This window comes from Schistocerca americana, chromosome 5, assembly GCF_021461395.2.
Source record: "Schistocerca americana isolate TAMUIC-IGC-003095 chromosome 5, iqSchAmer2.1, whole genome shotgun sequence".
In the NCBI taxonomy this organism is placed as follows: domain Eukaryota; kingdom Metazoa; phylum Arthropoda; class Insecta; order Orthoptera; family Acrididae; genus Schistocerca; species Schistocerca americana.
Window position 1 is genome coordinate 309,316,041 of NC_060123.1, and position 16,636 is coordinate 309,332,676.

General features: G+C 43.4%; 1 protein-coding gene across 1 annotated transcript in view; it reads left to right on the forward strand.

Annotated features, from left to right (window-relative positions):
* LOC124616334 (C-Maf-inducing protein-like) overlaps nt 1-16,636 on the forward strand; it is a 949,846-nt gene that overhangs the window by 897,503 nt on the left and 35,707 nt on the right. Inside the window, exon 7 of the mRNA XM_047144641.1 lies at nt 4,169-4,272. Coding sequence (XP_047000597.1) covers nt 4,169-4,272 — 104 coding nt within the window. The remainder of the gene's footprint in view (nt 1-4,168; nt 4,273-16,636) is intronic.

Here is a 16,636-nt window from a genome sequence, read left to right on the forward strand (position 1 = left end):
ACTGCCGCCGCCCCGATTTCGTCTATGTTTAAGTGTTTAAATCATTCAGTCAACACTTGACTTTCGCTCAGTGATGGACTGTCTTTCTCAGTTCTACTAATTTTCTTAGTTCTACTATTTTCAGTTTACGTAACAGCTTTAAAAAGAGTAAAACAATTGATTTAGGCATTCTTTCCGCGAGTTTATGCTGATAAAAATAAACAAAATATACAAGACGAAGTTAACACCACATGGCGATGTTTGAGTTGTAATGACAACGTTGAAGGCGAAGTAGATTCGAAAATCAAAGAACAACCCAGTTAGTTCAGATGTTATTCACTACTTACTATAAATCAAACTCTGAAATCACATCTTTCTGTCTGTCTGTCTGTCTGTTAGAGGTAATTTCAGTGCGGTTTTCACTATCGTGTAACTGGATTCTTCAGGGAGATTTAGCGAACATATTGTCTGAAATGCCCATATTGAACAGTTGCATGCTTACTTTTAATAGCGGGAAGAAATCGAACTGGACATGTCAGAAGACACTCACGATATTAATATGCAGTTGAGTGGAAGCCAGTTACTTCGAACAGTACCTAAATAAACACATAGTCAGAAAACTTCTAGGAATAAAATTGTAGTACTAGAATCTGAGCTCAACAGCTTGCTATTAGCACGCACAAAAAAAGCAGTGTTAAGGGAAAACATTGAACAGCAAGAAAGCTTACTGAAGAGAAAGATAAGCGCAGAGGTACGACAAAAACGTTGTGATTCTAAAAAACAAAAGATTCTAGAAATTTGTGAAGGTAATTCTGACTTAGCAACAGCTCATAAAATTCGAAATACTGTTTGCCGGTCTAGAGAAGAAGAAAATCACTCCGGTTTACTTAGAATCATAAAGCAGATTGCAGTTTTTGGTGGCGCAGCTGACGATCGGCGTCGCACTGAAATTATAAGGTGCTGCAAAAAAAATGTACGACTGACAATCCGAACTATGTAAACAAGACTGTATCATCAATCTATCAGGGTTATGCTTAAGACGCCTTCCTAGGCGAATCACTGCAGAGGAATGGAAAAAAATGGTAACCCTTCCTGTTAAATTGTGCTAACCAGACTCTACGCCACATGTAATGCATAAAGATGACAAATTCTGTACAGCTATGATAAGAAACATTGAATGTTTAGCTTCAATTTTGGCCCTGAGCGAAACTATGGGAGACTTACTAGACCTGTTCAATGAGGTGAACAGCATACATCGCACAGAGTATGGGTTCTGAATAAACAAAGCTAGGATGAAGTTGTTGTTAAGCAATAGAAACAAGAAAAGCGAGTTGCTGAACATCACACCTGTGAATAACACAATAGTGAAAGTGAAAACACATCCTGTCTAGTACGAAAGGTTACGAAGAGTGTCCGAAATAAAGAAGGTATCAGGAGTAGATCTGTTCAAGTGAAGAAATCTTACTTAAAAAGGAGCGCGTAAATATAGCCTAGAAATGTATATATGGAACTGAGGAAGGAGTTCCTGAAAGTGTACTTACGGAGCACAGTGTGGCGTAGCGGTTAACATCACTGGTTTGCATGCTAGGGGTCGCCACTTCAGACACGCCCCCTTGTTTATTAGTATTTATCATTTCTGGGAGGTTCTCGAAATTTCGTATGTTTGTATATTCTGTAATATTCGACGTTCTTTTAAATATCAGAATTCTGGAATATTCGATGTTTGCATAAATAGTTGCATTCTACGTCCAGGAGTTGAGTTCCGCTCTGGCTCTACTTTAGAGTTCGCAATAAAGATACTTCAAGTGCTAAGTCTTGTGTTTCGTTGAAGACCTGCTTTCGGACTTGGACATGATTGTGGATACTGTGTGACAATATGAAACAGGGTCTGTGTGAAATCCGAAGAAGAAGAAACTGGAATTATTTGGAATATCGTTCTGTCGAAGAATGCCGCGCAGGGTAGCCACGCGGTCTAGGGCGCCTTGCATGGTTAGCGCGGCTCCCTCCCCCTCCCCTCCACCCCATCACCCGTCAGAGCTTCGAGAGTCGTCCCTCTGTCATGGGTGTGTGTGTGTGTGTGTGTGTGTGTGTGTGTGTGTTGTGTGTGTGTGTGTGCGCGCGCGCGCGCGCCTGTTGTCATTAGGGTAAGTTAGTTTAAGTTAGATTAAGTAATGTGTAAGCCTAGGGACCGATGACCTCAGCAGTTTGGTCCCATGGGAACTTCCACAAATTTCCTAATTTTTGTCGAAGAATGTAGAAAATTAAGTGGATATGTATGACATGGAACGAAAAGGTATCAGGAAGAAGAAGTTAGGAAATTAGAAACTGTCGCTGATTTCAAACATGCCAGGTAGCCAAAAGACTTGTGTGACTCGGAGATTTCGGCCGCATAGTGTACCTTCGATCATTTTTCAGTAACGAGAGTTCTGGATATAAATACAGTGGTCAAAATAAATGTTGCATATTGCTGATGCTTTAATACTAACGGGAACAGCCCAAGGCTCTACAGTGAGAGGGCAGTATCTGCGGTCTATGACAACCTTGTCACCTGTAAACATTGCAGTGCTTGTGCTGTGTGTCACTACAAGGGTTGTGTTGCTTCCGGTTGGTTCGGGTAGCAATAACGTACAATCAGAAGTTCCATATAGTCACTCTAAGGAAGCTGGAAATGAGACAGGTGGATGTCGCAGCGCTTGTCGTTGTGAGTCAAAATGATATCTCTAGAATGTGGAACTAGTTTCTAGCGACAGGATCAGTTTAGGATCCTCACAGAAGTGGCCATGGAAGAACAACAACGGGTGTCAAAAATGGCTCTTAGCACTATGGGACTTAACGTCTGAGGTCACCAGTCCCCTAGAACTTCGAACTACTTAAACCTAACTAACCTAGGGGCATCACAAACATCCATGCCCGAGGCAGGATTCGAACCTGCGAGCGTAGCAGCAGCGCGGTTTCAGACTGAAGCTCCTAGAACCGCTCGATCACAACGGCCGGCTAACAACGGCTGTGCGGGACCGATATCTGCGTATAACAGCAAGCAGAAACCCTCCACGCGCCGCTACATGTCTACAGCGGCAGTTCCGAATCGCTACAGGAGTGCAGGTGTCAACACAAACGAGACGAAATAAGTTCCATGAGCAGGGATTACGTGCCAGAAGGCCTCGGAAGGTTGCTCCTCTAAATCGGTTTCTGTGAGAGTCTCCTGTCACAATGGCAAGAAACAAGTCTTCGTGGACTAAGCAGCAGTGGGACACAATCCTTTCTTGTAATGAGGTCCGTATCAGCCTGACAATACTGATGTGGAGGCAACGAGGACAGCGATTACACTGCAACTGTTTCGTAGAGAGCCACCCTTGTCAAGGCGATTCAGTCATGTTTTGGGGTGGAATCATGTAAGGCCGCATGACACCTCTTGTGCCAATACATAGGGTGGGAGAAGGATGACGTGTGAAGTACCGGGACGATATGCTTGCACGCATTGTGGCTCCATTTGGTGAAGATCGTGAAGCGAGATTCACGTTGATGGACTACAGTGCACTCCCACATCGTCACATCGTTGTAACGACTTCCTAGTGGAGCATAGAATCAGTTGAATAAATGGCCTCCATACTCTCCAGATCTCAACTGCATTGAGAACGCATGGGGCATGGTAAAACGAGCGTTTTACAATCGTCTTGTCGCACCAGAGACTTTACAGGGCATCGTAGAGTCCGCTGTGGGGGAATGGGACAATATCAACAGGCTTATATGGAGAGTTTATTAAGGAGTATGCCTAACCGCATTCAAAAGTTTCTCCAATTACTAGGAGAGCCAAATGGTTAATAAACAATGTGATACGCAAATTGACAGTGAGAAGAAACTGTGGTGTTTGTACTGGAATCTTTTGTAAGATTTTGTTTTTTGTTTGTGCTTATCGCGTGGATACATGTTCACCTACCTTATTTTGTTTTTTTTATGACTATCTCTGACAGAACAGAATCAGTTTTGTTTGCTGTTATGTCCAGTATTGACAACAAAGCAATATGCAACATTTATTTTGACCGCTGTAATTAACTTTTTATTGTTTTAAGCAAGATTGGACTACGAACCATTTCACTCGAATATGCTCAACGTCAGTTATACAAAATGTTCATAATACAATGTGTCGTTGAAATGTACGCTCATTAATATACATTTTGTCGTATTACAGGATTTCGGTAAATCTCCACATATGAGGAAGCTCGTACAGGACTACCTCCGCGCGCTGTATTCGCAGAACGCCTGTGAAGATGCCATCAACAGGTTTGTTGCCAGGTAAGTTCTGCACAGACACTTTCCCGGTTCCTGTATTTACTCATACTGCCCAATCATGCTACCACGTCCGTGAATTTACCACGACAAGCACAATCTACTCAAATTAGTGAACAGAATCGGCTATGGTGTCCCCAGTTTACGAAAAACACAGCCTCGTAAAACTTGCGAGAACTTGGCTTATCTTCGTAGCTCCCTACGACCATTTAAACACATTATTTCCGCAAAGTATTGCTTCAGCTTCTCTGTAGTGTTTTTGAGGAGCGAACACTGTGTATTGGAAGTGGTTTCAACAATTTTTGAAGAAAAACATTTTGTGTAATGTTGCATCAAGTTAGTTGAATATATGGAATTGTAGATGTCTAAAAATGGCAGTTGGAAAACATATACGAGGGAGAGGTATCTGTCGGTCGATAGCTGATAAACATTGATTAATTATGGTAACAACGTTCAGTGATGAAATTATGAGTACCAAGGTCCTTAACTTCCACACATGATCTGAACAAAACACATATGCCACTGATGAGACAAATTTTCTTCATCAGTTCTGTAAATCTGGTTTGCTGTATCACTCGGAGTTAATTATTTCTCACTGAATCTTCTTCAAAAGAATAATGTACGTAAACTTTCTGGAAGTTCAGCTTCTACTGTCATATACGCTAAGGTGGCAAAAGTGATACGCACGTATATTGATGGCGGTAGTATCGCGTACAGACGGTGCAGAAGGACAGTGCATCGGCATAGCTGTCATTTGTACTCAGGCGATTCATGTGAAAACGTTTCTGGCATGATTATGGCCACAGAACTGGAATTAACAGACTTTTAAAGCGGAGTGGCAGTTGGAGCTACACGCATGGCACCTTCCATTTCGAAAATCGTTAGGGAAGTCAATATTCCGAGTTCCGCAATGTCAAGAGTGTGACGAGAAAAAAAAATAAAAAATAAAATTCAGGCATTACCTTCCACCACGGACAACACATTGGCTGACGGCCTTCACTTAACGACCGAGAACAATGACGTTTGCGGAGACACAACACTGTGTGAAATAATAGCAGAAGTCAATGTGGGGCGTACGACGAACGCATCCGTTGTGACAGCGCGGCGAAATTTGGCGTTAATGGCCTATGGCGGTAGACGAACGACCCGAGTGCCTTTGCTAACAGCACAACATCGCCTGCAGCGCCTCTTCTGGGCTCGTGTTTGGATCGGTTGGATCCCAGACGAGTGAAAAACTGTGGCTTAATCAGATGAGCCCCCATTTCAGTTGGTAAAAGTTGATGGTACGGTTGGAATGTGGCGCAGACCACGCGAAGCCATGGAATCAAGTTGTCAACAAGCCACTATGCAAGCTGGTAGTGGGTCCATAATAGTGAGGGCTGTGTTTACCTGGAATTGACTGAGTCCTGTGGTCCAACTGAACCGATGATTCACTGGAAATGGTTATGTTCGGATACTTGGAGACCATCTGCAGCCATTCATGGATGTCATATTTCCAAACAATGGTGTAATTTTTATGTATGACAGTGCGCCATATCACCGGGTCACAGTTGTTTGCGACTGGTTTGAAGAACATTCTGGACAATTCGAGCGAATGATTTGGCCACCGAGATCTCCCGACATGAATCCCATCGAACATTTATGGGACGTAATCGAAAGTTCAGTTCGTGCACAAAATTCTGCACAGGTAACTCTTTCGCAATTATGGACGGCTATAGACGCAGCATGGTTCAATATTTCTGCGGCATTTGTTGAGTCTGTATCACGTCGGGTTGCTGCACTACGCAGGGGGGAAAGAGGTCCGACACGATATTAGGAGGTATCCCATGACTTTCGTCACGCCGGCCGGAGTGGCCGAGCGGTTCTAGGCGCTGCGGTCGCAGGTTCGAATCCTGCCTCGGGCATGCATGTGTGTGATGTCCTTAGGTTAGTTAGGTTTACGTAGTTCTAAGTTCTAGGGGATTGATGACCTCAGAAGTTAAGTCGCATAGTGCTCAGAGCCATTTGAACCATTTGAACTTTTGTCACCTCAATGTAAAGGCGATTCTGTAGTTGTAATTCTAGGCACATTCTTAGTATAAGGGGCGATCGAAATTTTTTCGTTCGGAGGCCGTACAGTCCAGAATCTGTATGCCAATTATGCAAAATTGCCGTGAGTATTGAGGCAATCATGCTATTGACGACCAGGTTGAAGATACCCGTTTGGTAAAACACCGTGTGCTGCTGCGCTAAGAAGTCCGTAACACATTCTTCATTCTCCGTTGGATATCTAGCGGCGTTCTTCCTTCGGGAGCCAAGGAGAAAATAACAGCGCATTGGTCGTATTTGGACGCATTTGGCAATAACGCCACCATAGTTCACATTTCGGCATTTACCGCACTCGCATCAGAAAGACATGAACGCCACACTGATCCGTTGCCTTCCATATCTGTGCTTATATGGGGTCTGTCTCCTAAGAGTCACCAGGCGCATTTTCTCTGGTGTTTCGGCAGATATTTGCGATTTTGTTTTTGCAAAGTTAATTTCGAGTTAGCCGGAACAAATCCTGTTCATCAGGTATTTCATGCGCGCCCAGCTTCGGTTTGTTTCCCTTTACAAACAAAATTATTTTTAAAGTGGAATATTACATGACAGAGCAGCCCCAAATTTATTTAGTGTGATATTCGTTTTACCGATGTATTTTAACCGATATATGTTATCAGGGACCGTAAAACACGAGGAATAACGGGTACTGCAGCAGTCCCGACCCCCGTTGAGTGCTGCCGGCATGCAGAAGCGCTGCTCATTCGCTGCTGGAATACCGGTTATTCCCCGTGCATTACTGTTTATGTTAGTACATATCGGTTAAGCGATCGCACTAGACTAATCTGATAGCGCTCTGTCTAATGGTCATATAAAATTTCGATTTAAAGCTCATTTTTTAAAACAAGAAACAAACCAACGCATTCCGTCGACGCTGCCGTCACATGAAACTTGTGATAAGCAGTATTTGTTTGGGCTGATACCAACTTCATGCCGCAAAACAGAAATTGCAAATATCTGCCGGAACGCTGGAGAAAATTCGCCTGACGACTCTTACGAAAGATACCCTAATCGGAGTCGCACTAAGCTGCATGTACGTTGTAACAACGCCCTGAAACGGAAACCTTTTGATCGCCGCGTTATAACATTGTTTCTCAGAAGTTTAGATAGACAGCTACTGTATACAGGGTGTTTCACAGTCCCTACGACAGGGGTGACAGATCACGTCATGGGGAACAACTTTTGTTGGAGACAAAATGTTCCCTGATGCATACCGGTGAACGTTAGGCGTCTTTTATAATTGATTGCGCCCCTCAGAGAAGGCAGGACGTAGTCAATCAGAGGGATTCGTATGCAATGTGTGTTGCCTATAAGTCAGTCATCTGTGCTGCGTTAAAGTGGGTAGGCCGAGCTTCTAAAATATATTTCTTCGCTTTGAGACACTCATTCTTAAGGTGTTCGTGTTGAAAATAATTTACTGGGGTAGGTACTACGCAGATGTAGCACGTCTTGTTAGTAGACGCTGCTAGTTCGGTGACAACTCGAAGGTAGTCGTTTAGAAATCATGGTGGTGGAAGAAATGTTCATTGCCACTGTTTAACCAGAGAGGGAAATATAGACGGTAGTGTTAAGCTCCTGATCACAAAGCATTATCCTTAATTAAGTTTCAAACAGTCTTCTCAGTGTACCATTGATGTCATGTCACATTGTCGATGATGATCTGTCAGTGAGAAGGGGGCGTTAAGCTCAGCGATCCACTTGGCTCTATTCGAGAGCAGTAGATTACGTACCGACAACTGTTTCATCCCACTTCTTCTCTCATCATCATATAACACGAATATGACACCACATTACATAGGTCCAGCGTAGCGTACATGAAAAAGTACACTTACGAAATATCTCTCGCACACCTCGATGAAGAGCCGTTGCGACTGGAGGAGGTCTGCACGCCAAAAACACCATACGACTCTTTTCGTTTACCAAACATGCTGAATCAAATCAGTCGAGAAGTTCGAGGGTTGTTCAGGAGCGAAATCCCGCAACTGACAGAGATATGGTCTGATCGATGTATGCTGTCTTCTTGGAGGATATATGCCTGACATTGCAGTGCAGCATGCATCACTTCCGAAACGCAGAAGTCAGGTACACGTATAGGGAGGCGCTAGATGAACCAGGCAGATACGATAACGGACATCCTGTTGTACACCATGAGCTACAATTCAAAAGTATTTATTTAGTCCAGGAAACAAGAAAAATTAGAGGAAAAATACATGCAGTCGCAGATTTTTGTAAAATAAGAGAGAGTGCCATGAATAACGTACCAAAAATTCTGGTGCATGGGGCTGAGCATGTTGGTGAAAGGACGTTTGAAGGTCACGTTTTTAAAATTTTTTGAAAACATTATCAGCGATCTTTAAAATTAAAATTTAAAGATTTGTCTGTAAACTGATAAACGAGCTGCGCTCGTGGTGGAGAAAGCCGCCTTTTCCTGAAGAACGCTACAACTGCCATTCAGAATGACTAACAGTCAGTTTTCCCTCTAGAAATGTAGAATTGTGTGTAGAGATTTACGTAGAATCCGTCCATATGCGTCTGTTGCGTTAGTGTTATTAGTAATTCATATCTGTTGCCCATGTAGTGTTAACGAATTTTGTGGAAAATAAATCGTCCACTCCACGCCTCGGGGCACGTCTGTGCACTGCGTCGTCAGTCATTCATACGGCTAGCTGTAGAATAGCTGGAATAAATTTGTGAAACGCTCTCTAGTCCCTTCTTTGCGTTTTTTGATATAATGGGGTACATGGACTATGAGGGAGTCATGGCCTGTCTTCCCATACGGGTCCACCCCCCCCCCCCCCCCTACCATTCCTCATTCCCCTCCAGACCACCACACCCCAGAATCTCAGAACACACTTTATCCCGTAATATGTTCTACTGCACTTAGATAAGGTACGCACATTTAATATTTGTTCATAACTCACTTCATTTGACAATAACATTAATTTTATACCATTAAAACACTATTGTTCATAGTCTGCAATGCTTCCATCCTCTGCAGTGTGGGAACTATTAGTCGCAGAGAAAAAGTGAATAGCACTTCTTTGTAGGAATATTTGGCCGGAAGACCCCATCTGCAGTTCGTTCGGTAGCCTAGTGCAAGTATTTCTATTTGACACCACTTTGGCGACATGTGTGTCGATGAAGATGAAATGACGATGAGGGCAACACAGCACCCGGTCTACATCTACATCTACATCTACATTTGTTCTCCGCAAGCCACCCAACGGTGTGTGGCGGAGGGCACTTTACGTGCCACTGTCATTACCTCCCTTTCCTGTTCCAGTCGCTTATGGTTCGCGGGAAGAACGACTGTCTGAAAGCTTCCGTGCGCGCTCGAATCTCTCTAATTTTACATTCGTGATCTCCTCGGGAGGTATAAGTAGGGGGAAGCAATATATTCGATACCTCATCCAGAAACGCACCCTCTTGAAACCTGGCGAGCAAGCTACACCGCGATGCAGAGCGCCTCTCTTGCAGAGTCTGCCAATTGAGTTTGTTAAACATCTCCGTAACGCTATCACGGTTACCAAATAATCCTGTGACGAAACGCGCCGCTCTTCTTTGGATCTTCTCTATCTCCTCCGTCAACCCGATCTGGTACGGATCCCACACTGATGAGCAATACTCAAGTATAGGTCGAACGAGTGTTTTGTAAGCCACCTCCTTTGTTGATGGACTACATTTTCTAAGGACTCTCCCAATGAATCTCAACCTGGTACCCACCTTACCAACAATTAATTTTATATGATCATTCCACTTCAAATCGTTCCGCACGCATACTCCCAGATATTTTACAGAAGTTACTGCTACCAGTGTTTGTTCCGCTATCATATAATCATACAATAAAGGATCCTTCTTTCTATGTATTCGCAATACATTACATTTGTCTATGTTAAGGGTCAGTTGCCACTCCCTGCACCAAGTGCCTATCCGCTGCAGATCTTCCTGCATTTCGCTACAATTTTCTAATGCTGCAACTTCTCTGTATACTACAGCATCATCCGCGAAAAGCCGCATGGGACTTCCGACACTATCTACTAGGTCATTTATATATATTGTGAAAAGCAATGGTCCCATAACACTCCCCTGTGGCACGCCAGAGGTTACTTTAACGTCTGCAGACGTCTCTCCATTGACAACAACATGCTGTGTTATGTTTGCTAAAAACTCTTCAATCCAGCCACACAGCTGGTCTGATATTCCGTAGGCTCTTACTTTGTTTATCAGGCGACAGTGCGGAACTGTATCGAACGCCTTCCGGAAGTCAAGAAAAATAGCATCTACCTGGGAGCCTATATCTAATATTTTCTGGGTCTCATGAACAAATAAAGCGAGTTGGGTCTCACACGATCGCTGTTTCCGGAATCCATGTTGATTCCTACATAGTAGATTCTGGGTTTCCAAAAACGACATGATACTCGAGCAAAAAACATGTTCTAAAATTCTGCAACAGATCGACGTCAGAGATATAGGTCTATAGTTTTGCGCATCTGCTCGACGACCCTTCTTGAAGACTGGGACTACCTGTGCTCTTTTCCAATCATTTGGAACCTTCCGTTCCTCTAGAGACTTGCGGTACACGGCTGTTAGAAGGGGGGCAAGTTCTTTCGCGTACTCTGTGTAGAATCGAATTGGTATCCCGTCAGGTCCAGTGGACTTTCCTCTGTTGAGTGATTCCAGTTGCTTTTCTAGTCCTTGGACACTTATTTCGATGTCAGCCATTTTTTCGTTTGTGCGAGGATTTAGAGAAGGAACTGCAGTGAGGTCTTCCTTTGTGAAACAGCTTTGGAAAAAGGTGTTTAGTATTTCAGCTGTACGCGTGTCATCCTCTGTTTCAATGCCATCATCATCCCGGAGTGTCTGGATATGCTGTTTCGAGCCACTTACTGATTTAACGTAAGACCAGAACTTCCTAGGATTTTCTGTCAAGTCGGTACATAGAATTTTACTTTCGAATTCACTGAACGCTTCAAGCATAGCCCTCCTTAAGCTAACTTTGACATCGTTTAGCTTCTGTTTGTCTGAGAGGTTTTGGCTGCGTTTAAACTTTAGAGTGAAGCTCTCTTTGCTTTCGCAGTAGTTTCCTAACTTTGTGGGTTTTTCCCGTCCCTCACAGTTTTACTCGGCACGTACCTGTCAAAAACGCATTTTACGATTGCCTTGAACTTTTTCCATAAACACTCAACGTTGTCCCCGAGGACATAAAATCTCCAACCTTGCAGGGAACCAAACCCGGGCCCTCTGTATAGCAGTCAGCTGCACTGACCACGGTGGATTTTGTAGGACATGTAATGAATGTCTTTAATATTGTACTGAGAGACATTTTCGCTCGAAGCAGCTGTTTCAGTGTTATTCAAGAAAAACAGAAATACTTTAACTTTAAATGCTCCCCCCCCCCCCCCCCACCGCCTCACCCGTAGGCCCACACCCACCCATCAGGATATTTAGTAGGTTAAGGCACTCCTTCCTATCACTGTATAATAATCAGCGACTACACGAAATTTTCTCCCTACTCGAATCGAGCGAGGTAACGCAATGGTTAGAAAACTGAACTCTTGTTGGGGAGGACGACGGTTCGAGCCCGCGTCCGGCCTTACTGATTTCGGTTTTCCACGATTTCCCTAAATCGCTTAAGGCAAATGCCGGGATGCTTCCTTTGAAAGGGCACGGCCGATTTTCTTTCCCATCCTTCCCTCATCCGAGCTTGTGCTCCGTCTCTAATGACCTTGTTGTCGACGGGGCTTTAAACACTAATCTCCTTTTCCTCCTCCCCTCCCCCTACCTCTATTCGACTTTTTCTGGTCTTTGTTGACTGGGCTAATTTGTCAGAACTGTATTCGAGCGTGCAGCCCGTTGTCTGTGGTATATAAGTTACATGCACGTCTTCATCAGACGACGTGTATCTGGTGGAAAATCTTTATGATGGTTGTAAATGATGTCGATCTCTATGGTGCACCACCCGCTGCGTATGCATAATCGACAAGATCCGGAAATGTGGCTGACACGTGAGACAAGTGACATTGCACTTTACACGCAGCTGATATAAAAAATTGACTGGTGATGGCGTTTACATGTATTTTAAAGAGATGATCATACTTATTCCATTTGGCGTTTTACAGATTTATAACACGAACACACAAGATCTGTGTACCACAGAGATCGACATCATTTATAACCATGATAAAGATTTTACATCTGACAGGCACGTCGTTTTATGTAGACGTGTACAGTATACAGGGTATGCCATTGCTGAAGAGTTACTCGTATATGCCCTAATATGGTCTGGCAAATAAACGCTTTTGAAGTGCAGCTCATGGTGTACAGTAAGGTGTGCTTTACCAAAAACATATTAAAAAGTGTTGAATACTGGGCAGATGATAATAAGAATAACGGCAAACTAGACTGTACGCAAGATAGACAACTTCCCAAGGATTCGAATGACCGATCTAGATAACTCCTATCACATTTAATGTTGTACCACCGATGTTTCCTCGCCTAAGAACGTATCGTAAATGCTTAACCTAAATTTCCAAACATATGAAGTATTTTCCCTATAACATATTCAAGCTCAATCTGCGAAATTTGAGGAACAAGGCTTTATTTATGAACAAACAAATAGATCACAATAATCCATTTGCCAATGAGCTTGGGACAGTAAGAATGTCTATGAGAGAGCATAACAAGAATAATACTTACGCTCCTTTGCTCAAAGGTGCACTGTTTTGCATTACGGGCTTCACGTTTACTTCGTAATAAGTACACTTAGTTCTCATCCTGACTAGACGCTAATGGAAGTGATTCGCCGGAACATGTTTGATACCTCTAATTTTTAATTTTACCCCAAGAGGGAAGCGAGGTCACGACTCCAATTTAACAGTTTAATGGAATATTTCTGCTCATTCATGCTTACTATTGAAGGTCTTTGTTATCTTTTTGACGTCATGGCTGGATGGGAACCACGAGATTACTGGTAGTGTCCCCTTTCAAGTCAACATATTAACAGCACTTATGCGCCCCCCAGTAAGTTGTTTTTGCTTTGTGTTCCTGGCATATCTAAGAAAATACAGCACGCTCCTTATTAACCAGGTTAACGCATGCACGACACTGAATGGATAACTGAACAACACCGACAATACAAAAGACACGTTTTCACCGGAAGCCGCTATGTACTGAATTTGCAAAGTGTGCTACCAGTACATGTCACATTTGAAATATCACTGTATTCTGCATTACTAACCAGAAACTGACTACTTATTTTCAAAGTCACACTTGCAACACACTGTACTTCGAATCACTTGCTTTCAGTTCACTTTCAGAAAATACTCGTCCATTGTTTCTGTTTCTGTTTTTCATTCTTTTTTTTTTATCGACAGCGGTTCGCATTCTCTGGAGAGTCTAAACATCGATATAGTCAAATGGCTCTGAGCACTATGGGACTTAACATCTATGGTCATCAGTCCCCTAGAACTTAGAACTACTTAAACCTAACTAACCTAAGGACAGCACACAACACCCAGCCATCACGAGGCAGAGAAAATGCCTGATCCCGCCGGGAATCGAACCCGGGAGCCCGGGCGTGGGAAGCGAGAGCGCTACCGCACGACCACGAGATGCGGGCTCGATATAGTCAAATGAATATTGTCATATTTTCTTTTATAACAAACCAACCCATGTCAGTGCCTCGGTGTGCGCGGTAACAAGTCTCTCGATCGCCTCGCCTTATCTCCCGTCCTCTGCCGAACATCCCTTGTTCTCTATATCTGCATCCCTTAGCTCAGAGGCGCCCAAGATTTCGGCTCAGGGGCCGTGGCCAGGCTTGCGCGCCAAAGCGCTCAGCCTCGTCGTACACTTCCCCACTGCCACGCCACACTATCTGAGCGCAAGGACTGCGAACGTGCCGCATTTACATGTCAGTGCAGTCGCACTGCATACGACTTCGTATTAGCTACATTTCACATTTCTGAACATAACAGTTCACAAACAACACAAATTTTCGATAGTATAATTGTATCTGGTACAACCCGTCGGCATATGGACAGACGCGGACAATTTCAGAGTTTCGCACACAAGTCGCCACGTAATAGTGACTTACTTAGTTTCATAAGCTAAAACAGCTCTTTCACATTAATATATCGATAGAAATATTGAAGCACTTTTGCATCTTCATTATGGACACTCGGAAATACTACCTGAGGAAAGCAACGTAGACGCCCTGGACAGTTTTAACGTAAAAAGATTTATCATTAAAACTGAAATTACCTTGCATCTCAGTCAGTTATATCTGCATATGCACAGTGAGGCTTTCAACTGAACTGGCAAACTGTCTTTTTCAGAATTTGTCTCTTCTACAAAACAATTTTTCTTTTCGAATGCATCCTCATCAAATAGGAAAGAAGTTGCCTTGCAATGTCTCACTGTGGGCAGTGTGTAATGAAGTAGACTTAAGACGCAAATTCTGCAATCCATTCCAGATGTTCTAATATTCGTTACGGCCCTTCTTATTCCTTTATAAATTTAACAAGAAGTTCGAGGCATGCGACTTGAATTAACCAACATACTTTGCAGTACCATATGAAGTCTCCAAACTCTTCGTTCAGTTCCGTTGAAAACTTTTGCAACTGACAACGGAATAATGCATGCTATTCATACCACAATTCCAGAATGAGATCTTCACTCTGCAGCGAAGCGTGCGCTGATATGAAACTTCCTAGCAGATTAAAACTGTGTGCCGGACGGAGATTCGAACTCGGGACCTTTGCCTTTCGCAGACAAGCGCTCTACCATCCGAGCTATCCAAGCTAATCCGCCAGGAACTTCATATCAGCGCACACTCCACTGCAGAGCCAAAATCTCATTCTGGAAACATCCCCCAGGCTCAGGCTAAGCCACATGTCCGCAATATCCTTTCTTCCAGGAGCGCTAGTTCTTCAAGTCCACAGAAGAGTTTCTGTGAAGTTTGGAAGGTAGGAGACAAACTAATGGCAGAAATGAAGCTGTGAGGACGGGTCGTGAGTCGTGCTTGGATAGTTCATATGGTAGAGCACACAGTTTAAATCTGCCAGGAAGTTTCATGCCACAATTTCTTCACATGCTCCGTGCCTGCAGTGAATCCCAACAGTCGATCGTTGTAATTTGTTGGTCTTTCTCTGTCAATTATCTTTAAATTGTTTCTGAATGGTACTGTAATGTCGTTTCTTACAAGGGAACCTCCCCATCGCACCCCCCTCAGATTTAGTTATAAATTGACACAGTGGATAGGCCTTGAAAAACTGAACACAGATCAATCGAGAAAACAGGAAGAAGTTGTGTGGAACTATGAAAAAATAAGAAAAATATACAAACTGAGTAGTCCATGCGCAAGATAGGCAACATCAAGGAGAGTGCAAGCTGAGGAGCGCCGTGGTCCTGTGGTTAGAGTGAGCAGCTGCGAAACGAGATGTCCTTGGTTCGAGTCTTCCCTCGAGTGAAAATTTTACTTTCTTTATTTTTGCAAAGTTACGATCTGTCCGTTCATTCATTGACGTCTCTGTTCACTGTAATAAATTTAGTGTCTGTGTTTTGCGACCGCACCGCAAAACCGTGCGATTAGTAGACGAAAGGACGTGCCTCTCCAATAGGAACCGAAAATATTTGATCGCAAGGTCAAAGGTCAACCGATTCCTCCACAGGGAAACACGTCTGATATATTCTGTACGACACTGGTGACGGCATGTGCGTCACATGACAGGAATATGTTGTCGACCCACCAAACTTGCACACTTGGCGAATGGGTAAAAAGATTCTTCTACCTTGCCCCCTTGTGGATGTGATAATCACTCCCAAAAAAGTGATGAAAACATAAGAGTTTGTCACATAAACTGCAACAAATGAATGCAACAGTTTCACAGTCGCACAGTTTTCCCTGTGCTCTGTCAAAACATATGTTTTTTACGTTTTCAAATGTTTCCGTGTGTAGACCGTCAAAACCTGCATATATCCAAGCAAATCTGAACATGTCCTGGAATTTTGGAGAGCGAAGTTGATTATGTGTGAGTGCCTAAACTTTGATAATTGTCTGAAAATAAAAAATTAAACTTTTCACTCGAGAGAAGACTTGAACCACGGACCTCTCGTTCCGCAGCTGCTCACGCTAACCACGAGACCACGGCACTCGCAAACTCACACTCTCCTTGATGTCGCTTACCTTGCGCATGGACTACTCAGTTTGTATATTTTGCTTATTTTTTTCATAGTTCCACACAACTTCTTCCTGTTTTCTCGATTGATCTGTGTTCAGTTTTTCAAGGCC